Source organism: Octopus bimaculoides, chromosome 1, assembly GCF_001194135.2.
Source record: "Octopus bimaculoides isolate UCB-OBI-ISO-001 chromosome 1, ASM119413v2, whole genome shotgun sequence".
NCBI lineage: Eukaryota > Metazoa > Mollusca > Cephalopoda > Octopoda > Octopodidae > Octopus > Octopus bimaculoides.
The window spans coordinates 17,722,209-17,734,281 of NC_068981.1; the positions used below are offsets into that span (position 1 = coordinate 17,722,209).

The 12,073-nt window shown below is 36.1% G+C and overlaps 1 protein-coding gene across 1 annotated transcript in view; it reads right to left on the minus strand.

Moving 5' to 3' along the window:
- Positions 1-3,647: 3,647 nt before the first annotated feature.
- LOC106873465 (sterol regulatory element-binding protein 1) overlaps positions 3,648-12,073 on the minus strand; it is a 91,913-nt gene continuing 83,487 nt past the window's right edge. Inside the window, exons 18-20 of the mRNA XM_052974245.1 lie at positions 10,750-10,926; positions 9,655-9,763; positions 3,648-7,938 (exon numbers count right to left, since the gene is read on the minus strand). Coding sequence (XP_052830205.1) covers positions 7,628-7,938; positions 9,655-9,763; positions 10,750-10,926 — 597 coding nt within the window. The 3' untranslated portion in view covers positions 3,648-7,627. The remainder of the gene's footprint in view (positions 7,939-9,654; positions 9,764-10,749; positions 10,927-12,073) is intronic.

Consider the following 12,073-nt stretch of genomic DNA (forward strand, 5'->3'; position numbering starts at 1 on the left):
TCTTGTAATAGATTGTACACTATTCTGTCATCAAAACAGTATCATCTTATTTATTTCATCTTAATATGTAATTGTGGAGGCGCAATGGTTAGGGCAGCGGACTCGCGGTCATAGGATCGCGGTTTCGATCCCCAGACCGGGCGTTGTAAGTGTTTATTGAGCGAAAACACCTAAAAGCTCCACGAGGCTTTATCTCACTCTTACTTCCTGTTTCTGTTGTGCCTGTATTTCAAAGGGTCAGCCTTGTCACACGGTGTTACGCTAAATATCCCCGAGAACTACGTTAAGGGTACACGTGTCTGTGGAGTGCTCAGCCACTTGCACGTTAATTTCATGAGCAGGCTGTTCCGTTAATCGGATCAACTGGAACCCTCAATGTCATAACTGACTGAGTGCCAACAACAATATGTAATTATGATGTTCATAAGTTCAGTGATATTAGTCTTGTATGGGAGTTGTGTATTGACTGGATCATTACCTTGAATGAGCAAAGTTAAAGTTGGTGGCTGGGAGGAAGTTTACACAACACAATGGTTCTGAAATAATCTAATGTTGACAAATTCTGCAATATTTGTATCCTTTCATAAAGTGCTTACTCATTCACCTCTTGATGGTTCATAGACTTAAAACAAAACATGCCAGTAAGGCGAAGCTGGAAACAATCGCACTCAAATGGTGCTTTTTACGTTCCACTGGCATGGAAGTGAGACCGCTGCTCTGGCAGTGATCCCGCTCGGATGGTGCTGTTAGCGCTCCACTGGCATGGGTACCGGTCATCAAATTTGGTTCAGTTTCGATCGAAGATGCCAACACATATTCATTCTATCAACTGAGTTCACTCACAAATCTTTGTTTGGTTCAGTGCTAGTGCATAAGACACTCCAAGTGCCATACAACTATGGTTATGAAGTAAACTTTTTATCTATTGTTTTTGGCTTCTGGTTGGTGTATTTTTTATTTTAATTTGGACTGGGAGTTGCCCTGTAGAGTATCCATATGAAATGATTGAGTTTTTAGGGTTATATATTTTGTTTGTTTTTTGATTCGACCTATTTTAGATATGGTATGAATATATATATATATATATATATATATATATACTCTCTTTACTCTTTTACTCGTTTCAGTCATTTGACTGTGGCCATGCTGGAGCACCGCCTTTAGTCGAGCAAATCAACCCCAGGACTTATTCTTTGTAAGCCTAGTACTTATTCTATCGGTCTCTTTTGCCGAACCGCTATGTGACGGGGACGTAAACACACCAGCATCGGTTGTCAAGCGATGTTGGGGGGACAAACACACATATATATACGACGGGCTTCTTTCAGTTTCCGTCTACCAAATCCACTCACAAGGCTTTGATCAGCCTGAGGCTATAGTAGAAGACACTTGCCCAAAATGCCACGCAGTGGGACTGAACCCGGAACCATGTGGTTGGTAGGCAAGCTACTTACCACACAACCACGCCTACGCCTATATATATATATATTATATTATTAGGTTATATTGGATAAATATATCATGCCTGTACCTGTATGGACTTTGTTTATTTTTTTCCCATGTAGGTCACATTTTTCTGAAATATTTTCTTAAGTACATGTACTGCAGTGCCTAAGTTGGTTGTAGTGTTATTGTAAACCATATTTCAATTTTTTTTAGTAGACTGGCTCAGTAGATTTTGAGATCTATATCTTTGATTTCTTTATTGATATGTGTTTAGGGGATCAGAGGAGAGTTGATGGATTATTTATTTACCTTGTGAGCCGCTGGCTCTCCAGACTTCAGCCAAACTGTCCAACTCGTGCCAGCATGGAAAATGGATGTTAAACGATGATGATAATGATGGTTGTAGTGGCTAGGTATGTGAAGCTGAAGGTAACATCAGAGGAGAAATTATATTTAGTTTGGTGAGGTGTGTTCTGTGTTGAAGTGAATGTGAAGATAGTTAAGTTTTGATGCTATTGTCTCCTCTTGTATTATCTGTATTGTTTATGCCCCAGGATGTATTGGGTGCATTAAAATCTTCTGTTTGGGAGAGTGGTCATAATGTTATAGTTGAAATGGTGTAAACTATTGATATAGTTGGTGTTGGTATGTGTTATGCTGATTTATAGTTTGCATTTCAGTATTTGACAGTCATTTGTGGAAACAGGATTTTATGTATGAAGTCTCTGAAATAGTTTAGCCAATTCTGCTTTATCAAGGAGTAATAAATACAATATGTCTGTTTAGGACAAAATGTATTAGGTATCACCAGTTAAGTGCTCAACTTGGGGTATTGTTCAAAATCTTAAAAAGATGTTTAAGGATTTAACAGAGCCAAGAGAGCAGTTATATATTAAAGTATAAGTGAGAATGGAACAGTTATATTGTGATTATTCCAGATATAATCATTCCATTCTCCCTTATACTTTATGAAGGAGTATTTAATGTTTAGAGGTGTTGTTCTGCATTGAAACATTGTGATGAAGAAAATTTTATTTACTAACATACAGGAGCTAAAATCGTATGGTTTATATTTATGAATGAAATGCAGGAATTTCTGAGTGTAGTTTATGTTTTGCATGAAGCTAAGGTATTGAAAAAAGGGGCTAACAGCAATACTTCCAGTTTTTATTGATATATGATTAGTAATGTGTGTATGTGATGTTTAAGTATGTTTGTGCACGCATATTTTCCTGGAATTGAATTTTCAATGATTTTTACAGCCTTGTTTTTTTATTCATTACTTCCTCCGACTATTTTTGTGTTGCATTTTCATAATTTTAAAGCTAACAACATTTTCTTTTCTAGCAAATGGTTGGTGTTAGATAGGACATCCAACCATAGAAACTATACCAAAACTGGAATATACTAGTGAAACAGAGTCCTCTGACTTGCCTAGGAGGTCAGTAATCTAAATTAGAACTGATTCAGACCATGTCAACTTGTCCCACTTGTGCTAACAGTGAAAGCAAACATAAAAGGATGAGGAGGATATCCCAAGCTAATTTGTTTAGTATATTCATCTTATAGACAGCAGGGTGAGATTTAGTTGCTATTTTTAGCAGGTTGACAAATAACAAAGAGCTCCTTCTTTAGTTCAACTAATGCAACATTTACATTGTTATTTTAACAATTTCAATTATATTTATTTTATTTCATCAACTCGAGACTTATAAAAAACACAACTAACATCATCATCGTTTAACATCCACTTTTCATGCTTACATAGATCAGAGAGAATTTGCTGTAGCTGACTTTCTACAGCCAGATGCTCTTCTTGTCAGACTCTCACCTGTTTCCAAGCAAAGCAAAATTTCCCCATGGCTAGACATTTTTCATGGAAATCCAGAAACTAACATCATTCACATGATGATGCTTGTTTACAACCATCACACACACACTCTCTCTCTCTCTTTCTCAAACAAACAAACACACTCATATGACAGGTTTCTTTCAGTTTCTATCAGCCAACTTCACACACAAGGCTTAATTGGGTCCAGACCAACACAAAAATGCTGCACAGTGAACTGATCCCAAGACATGGTTGGGAAGCAAGCTTATTAACCACGTAGCTATACTTATGTCTGAGTGAAATGGAATATATTTTCTTGTTTCAATAAATACAAATAAAAATGTTTTACAATGAAAATGTACAGACAAGGTTAAAATGTTATATACAGAATAAGTTTTATTTAAAATTATTTTACATTATTAGCAATACAGGATAAAGCATAAATACATCTATAAGGATGTGAAAATCAAAAACCTTCTATTATTATCTAAGCATTATGTTAAAAAATAAAGATGGATTTTGTAAAAGATACAGATGGTCAGAATCTACCCAGCTTGTCAAAACATAATTCCTCACCTACTAGAATGTTATCAAGGGTCAAACAGAATTTGATAGAAAGAAGTGATGACCAGAATATTTAGCAGAAAGACTCATAAGTTATTCAGCATTGGCTTAGTGGATTTAACCTACACATCCCACTTAAAACGGGATGAGCTACAATTCTCCCAAAGGAATTGCTGGTACTCATCAACATTTGAATAGAGAAACCCAACACAGCACATCTTTTGAGTATCACAAGCAACATTTTTCAAGATGGTATAAATGTATGTATTTCTTTAATCCATACAAGGCTCAAATTAGCTCTGTGTGATGATGGTGGTGGGAAGGGAGATTTCATAATGAAATTACCTGTTAATTAGAAACAACTAATTGACAAATATATTTCAAGGCCAACACAAAAGACATTGACAAGGAACATGTTCTCATGTTGTCAGTTTGGAATTCCTGTTTTAAAATATCCATGCACCATACTCCTTATGTAATGTTGAATTATTATCTAAAAAAATTAAAAAAAGACTACTTTCTCTCAATCCTAGAACAGAGCTGTAACCAACCGACACCTCAGTATGAACACAACCATTATGTATCACAGAGAAGAGAAAAAAAAAACTAAAAATAGAAATATTAAATCTAAGTGAATTTAAAATATCTTCCCTATTTTAATTTTAACAAAAGAACTTTCTAAATACATTTTACAGAACTTTTTCACCATTTCAAAATTTACCTGAGTCCACCAGAGAATAGTTTTCAAGGAGTATCTAAATGTATTGATTTAGTTATGTCACATAATTGACTGACAGAGTTTTACAGGTCAGTTACATCCCTCAAAGACATTTCTTCCCTAAAATTTGGTGGATTCTTTTTTTCGATATGGCATGAGGACGGGAGTAGAACATCAGAAAAATTATACAAATGTGAAAATCATTACAGACGTCACTAAAAACTTGATTTTATTGTCGATTGGAACTCTTTGAATACTTTGTAACTGCTACGTTAATTAGTGCCACATCTTGCCAAAATACTTTAACTCTACCATGCCACATTCCCAGTATAGTGGGAATAGTCTAGACTATCTACCAGATTCCTATTAAAGTGGTAATGAACACCACATGTAAAATAATAAGATAAAATACTAAAAAAAGAGAACCAATCACATTGCAGTTTTGTAGTCACATGTCCCCCTTAGCTGTTCTTTATTTTTGTTTTTAATAATAATAATAAAACAAAAACCCAGATTATTTTGCAATGAAATGAGAATGTGATGAACCCAGAACTTCATCAAGAAATTATTAATATTTATTCTTTGGATGAAGAGTTTACCTTTACACAGACAATGAGAGTGATTCAGACAATCAAACTGGAGAAAGTGATGAGAAAAGTAAGTGATTCAGGTGAACAAAGATGGTAGTTGAGAGATAGACCTATTACTGTTATTCTCCTGAATTTTTTTGTTATTCTGTCCATTAGTTTGCTTGCAATCATTACTCGAGTTGCATGTGCATCTACCTCTTTTTTTGCTCAAGAGCCCAGGAGGAAGGTAAAGTTATATACAAAGACCCAGGTACAAGAGGGTTAAATTTATTAAAAACACTTCAGTGTTCTCTTAACAAATTTAAGTTTACACTATATCCAGGCATTTTAATCCAAACATCATTTTCTCCATCAGTTTGGAATCTTCAAAATATCAACTGATACCTCGTAGGTGAAGAAGTGCAGCTCCTCTGTTTAGTAGAATTCAGATAAAAATGCAGTTTGATCAATGGGAATACAAGTCCTGGAAATACAACCTCTACTTGCCCTCATTTTGCCAACATGATGAAGCAATTGACATATCTTCAGATCAAGCAGTACAAATAGATGCAGAAAATGAGACATGAATTGGATTAAATAGACCTACATAAATCAAATTTACCAGTTGTTATTTGGAGAGGTCGTGATTGTGGTGGTAATAGAGACACAACATAATCCATTGACCCTTCACGGAAGCAGTTCCAGTTCTATCATTATAGATTACAAGACAGCTGTTCTTCCCTAAAACTAAACTTGTAAAGTGTCGATTTAAAAATCAGACTTGAAATCAAACATAAGAAAGTGGTCTAGTGTTTGAAGTTGTATCTCTGATGGACCGTATACATAGCTAACATGGCATTCCTATTTTCCTATTATGTCTGAAAAAAAAAATAAAGATAAAAAAGATGGTAGATCACAATTGGAATGATTTTAATCATAGCTCTGCTCAATCATCAGGTTTGACCTTGAGTCAAGCAACAAAATACACACACCAAGATCATGATACACTGTTATGCCTTGATTTACTTCTTTTATCCTAATAAATTACTTTCGAGGAATAATTCATAAAAATGAGAATGTCTCAACTAAACACATAAGAGAGAAATTAAATGTTGGTGTTATTGCCAACAATATATACAAGATTAGCCACAGCAAGAAGAGAACCAGTTTCAAAGCTGGTTACGGTAACAGTAGAAGCAGGAGATACTAAGTGCAGAAAATGTGGCTGCACTTGGAATTTACTTGTAAAGGTAATTCTACATGTGTGGTAATTATGGGATATACACAATGTAAAATACCCATTTATAGATCAATTGTTTTTTTTCTTTTAAGGCACAGATATTTGCAAGTGGCATAGCCAAAGAAAGACAGCAAGTAGCATAAACAAAGGAAGATGGCATGTGACAGTATAAGAGCCACTGGACATCTCACTGTCCCCCACCCACCACACCCCCATATATTGAACTAACTAAATTTCTGTAAAATGGACACCACACTATTGTGGTCATGATAATACAATATACAAATATCAAGTTTATCTACAATTCAGAATTAATGATCCAATGAAAATGATCAAATGATAAGAGAAAGGAGGATATTTAAGTGCCGTAAACAAACAAAACAGGGATTTGAAATTAGGAGCACAACATTCAATCTCTACAGTGTAAATTCTCCACAGTCACTCAATGTAATTCTAGAATACAGAATTTATATTTTCTCATTTGAAAACCAAAAATATATATATATAAAAAAAAAAATTGCATTTCGAAATATCACGAAAATATTTTCAATTAACAAAATGTCTAAATGAAATGAAACTAATTATCTTCATTTCACAAAAGATGGCATCAAAAAGTGAGGCTGATAGAGGAAAGATTGAACAAGCAGTTCAGTTCTAAGTGGAAACTAGCAAACACAAGCATGGAAATCAGATTTTAACGAATATCAAATAAATCAGATGCAAATACTGAATAAAATGAAAAAGAGAACAAAATTAAATAATTAGTGTTTTAAACTTGGTTCATACATTCAGAACTGGACCAATTACATATCAAGGAAAAGATGAATATATATCTCTCTCACACACACACACACACTATATTCACAATCATAGGTGCAGGTATAAAAATGTGAATGTTTGTTTAATCTGTATGTATGTTTATATATATACATGTACATTGACATATGCACATAAATTTTTTTTTTTTTCATGTATATACACATATATTTAACATATACTTTTACATATATTTATATATATAAATACATACACATATACACACTTAAAACAGGGAAGCACGCATAAAACATGGAATCTACAAACATATATTTAGTTTGATAAAACTACCCCTTGGTGTAAAAATAAAATTGTTGTTAGTTTGTTTTATCATTTATTATCAAGGTAGAAGTTGTTTCAAATAAAATCTATGATACTGTGACTTTAAGGACACATCTGAACCAAGTTAGATAGCAAACAACCCCTTCACAATGGTGCTACAATCAGCACTTAACAGCCTGTGGTACAGGATATTTGGACAGTTGTGCAACTGAAGGAACCAAGTCCGGCTTGTACTGGTATTCTTCAAGAGTTTTTAACAAACTCTGACACATATTTACAGCACGTTTGTCCTGCAGCGTGCCATAAAGATGTGCAGCTTCTTCAACCATCTGTCTGCGACTCAGATTGTGTCCACCAATTGTTTCGCTTGTAGATGTGGCAGTTGGTAGGTGACAGCTGGCCAGGATCAATGCAGATGCCTCATCATGATTGCCAATGTGACTTTTGTTGTCATGATTCAAGCTGCTTTCATCTGGTAGTTGGAATTAAAAAAAAAATAAACAATAACTTTCATTGTTATTTAAAACACAATAATAAATAGTAAATTAAGAAATCACATAAAACAATCAACATTTTAGTCAACATCATTAATCATAAATTTTTACGTTGCCAGTACCGCCTGACTGGCTTTGTAGGGTTTTCGAGCGAGATCGTTGCCAGTGCCCCTGGACTGGCTCTTGTGCGGGTGGCACATAAAAGACACCATTTCGAGCGTGGCCGTTTTCGTGCGGGTGACACGTAAAAGCACCCACTACACTCTCTGAGTGGTTGACGTTAGGAAGGGCATCCAGCTGTAGAAACTCTGCCAAATTAGATTGGAGCCTGGTGTAGCCATCCGGTTGCACCAGTCCTGTCAAATCGTCCAACCCATGCTAGCATGGAAAGCGGACGTTAAACGATGATGATGATGATGATGACATGACTATCAGATAAAACTTCACTGACGAACATATAACCATCACTCACTCACCAATATACATGTGGGGTGGTGAGGTGCATACGCATGTTTCTACCTGATTGATAAAGCTTCACTGATTAACACAGCATAAAGTAGAAAATGATCAATATGTCAGCAGAAGCACAATCTCTCTGGCCTTGACAATATTGATGATCTTTCCTTCCCAGCAAATCAACTGTGTAATCTGCAAGATTTGTTGAGATCCCTTGAGAATGCTGCAGCCAAGACCAGTCTGTTGCTATCAATGAAGATGAATGCTATCTGCCAATTTGTTCCAACAAAGGCACACAAATCAAGGAGCTCGTTGATGGAGGAATCATCATCATCATCGCTTAACGTCCGCCTTCCATGCTAGCATGGGTTGGATGATTTGACTGAGGACTGGCGAACCAGATGGCTGCACCAGGCTCATAGTTGATTTAATAAACTCAGCACTTGGAGAGTGGAAAGCAAGGCTAACCAGTGGAATCTGAACTCAGAACATAAAGAAATATAAATACCATAGGGCAATTTAATAACCATTTCTGCCATTAATCATAACTCTAATTTTTGGCACAAGGTTAGCAATTTACAGGAGAGGAGGAAGTTGATTACGCTGACCCCCAATGTTCAGCTGGTACATATTTCATGAACACTGAAAGGATGAAAGGCAAAGTTAACCTCAGCATCATTTGAACTCAGAATGTTAAAAAAGGATGAAATACTGCTCAGCATGCCAACCATTCAGCCAACTTGCCTCTTTCTTAATAATCCTTTCTATTATAAGCACAAGGCCTGAAATTTTGGGGGATGGCGAAGTTGATCACATCAACGTCAGTACTTCACTGGTACTTAATTCATCGACCTCGAAAGGATGAAAGGCAGAGTCAACCTCGGTGGAATTTGAACTCAGAACATAGCAGCCGGCAAAATACTGCTAAGTATTTCTCCCAGCGTGTTAACACCTTCTTAATAATAATAATAATAATTCTTTCTACAATAGGCACAAGGTCCGAAATTTTGGGGGAAGGGCGATTTGACTGCACTGAGTCTAGTGTTCAACTGGTACTTATTTCATCAACCCTAAAGGGATGAAGTCAACACTGGTGAAATATGATCTCGGAACATAAAGACAGATGAAATACAGCCAAGCATTTTGTCCAGTGTGCCACCGAGTCACCCTGCTCACTACCTTCTTCTTAACAACAACAAAAAAAGAAAGAAAGAAAAAAACGATCTGCAATAGAATACCTTCTTTTCCTTTTCCAGCACGTCTACGAAGACTTTGATCTAACAATTGTTGAGTACGATATGGATTGGCACCAACCATGATACGTGCCGTGGCCTCGTAAAGAAATACCTAAAATGACACAGAGACAGAGAAAAAGAAAACAATATTTATAAAACTTTGAGTTGAGTCAGTAATTAGCACAGGTGAAAAGTAAATTTGATATGACAGAAGAAATATGTCATTACTCTTTAGTAAAATTTTGAATAAGGAATAGGGAAAAAGCACTAGTCAAATTAGCCATTAATATAACATCAATTATCATAGTTTTGCAAAATTTGTGGGTCGGGAAGTGCCCTGCCAATACACATACTGTGATGAAATATTCTCGCTGGAAATTTATAATCCAAGAGATGACAGATGGAGGGAGTCCATAAACGAGCAACTTCACAAGAAAATTCTTATTTCAGACATCATGAAAAATTTAGATATGTGAAGAACATCATCATCAAGTGAGTTAATTAACAGGTTTAATGAAAAGAGAATTAAAACATGTTAACTTGATTTCACTGACTTTTGGTAAGTTCTTCAGACAATTCTGATTATTGTATAAGATAACTTACAATCAAAATTTGGTCAAAAGATAAAGCAAATCAAAGAATTGATTCAATATCATACGCTTAGGATATATTATGAACAGTTTGCTGTGTAATTTGTTCCTGTATGTTCCAAAGTGACAGATTACAGTGAAATAATTTTAAGTGTTTGAGGAAGGCAGGGGAACCCAGCAGAGAGCTTGTATATTTTGAAGAAATATATTGCAGATGTCTCTGTGTTCTATGGACATGACAAGAGATGCTGAATTTTAGCATGTTTGTTAATGGATCTGGATACACAGGTCTCAGTGGGAATAGTGTGACTAGCACTTGTACAACTCACACGGTGTCAGGAGTGGTAGGCATGGGGTTTCTAAAAAATACATACTTTTAGTATGATTCCTTTAATTCTTTTTGCTACTCTGAACCAAACTAGTGGTTCTAATGATAACATAACAGTCAAATCTAGATATCATAGCAATATGTGATAAATAAATAAAATAAGAAAAAAAAATCTTTCACCTTTTTCAGTGCATGTTTCATGGTATGAGTAACACGACGGAGGCAATATAAATCTTGCTGGAATGCAATAATATGCGAGTGTGATGGCCTGGTATAACTTGGATCTTGGCTCTGACGTTGTTGCCAAAGTTCTCGGCGAGTACGAAGAAGGAAGTCACATGTCAACAATTGGATGCCCTGTAGTAATATAACAATTGTTACATTCATATATCAGACACTGGAGGAGGTCGAGAGAGAGAAAATCAAACAAATGATTAAAATTTCTTTCTTAAATATCAAGTCATATTACTTTTGCTATTTATTCTTGTAAATAGAACCATTATTTAATACATGTGGAATGAAGTAGCTGCAGCTAACACAAGTTTTTGATCATATCCTTAAAAAAAAAATCTCTGATTGATTAACAAACTTTCACTCCCCAACACACTGCACACCAAGACTACAGAAGTGTTGTGTCTTCCTCTGTCACTTTCACTGCGACTACAACAGCTCCTGCTCCTCCTAGTAAACCACCTGTGACCATCACCCCCACCAAGCCCCATTCAATACATCAACCTAAGCTTCATCTGTCATCCTTGTTTATGTGTGTCTCAGCTCTCAAAGACCTGGCACTGAACATTTCACCTAATCTGTCATCCCTACAACTGGTAAGCCCCTCTCCTGCCAACTTACCCTACAAGCCTCAACCTACACACTTTCAAGCTAAATATGAATAACAATTGACTTCACTTATCTGGAAAGGTCTACATAGGCTATGAGCCCTCTGCTCTTCCTGGCAGTATGTTATAGCAAAAACTTATACTCAGTGGGTGGGAAGGTAATTAAAACAAGGGATAAACTTTCGTTAATTTATCTACAAAACAACAACAATAATTTAAAATATGAACCATGTTATATCACAGGAAATGGAAAAAATTTAAACTGCTTCTGTTCATGTTGTTGTTGGCACTCCGTCGCTTACAACGTCAAGGGTTCCTGTTGATCCGATCAACGGAACAGCCTGCTCGTGAAATTAACGTGCAAGTGGCTGAGCACTCCACAGACACGTGTACCCTTAACGTAGTTCTCAGGGATATTCAGCGTGACACAGTATGACTCTTTGAATTACAGGCACAACAGAAACAGGAAGTAAGAGTGAGAGAAAGTTGTGGTGAAAGAGTACAGCAGAGTTCGCCACCATCCCCTGCCGGAGCCTCGTGGAGCTTTTAGGTGTTTTTGCTCAATAAACACTCACAATGCCCGGTCTGGGAATCGAAACCGCAATCCTATGACCGCGAGTCCGCTGCCCTAACCACTGGGCCATTACGCCTCCACATAAACTGGT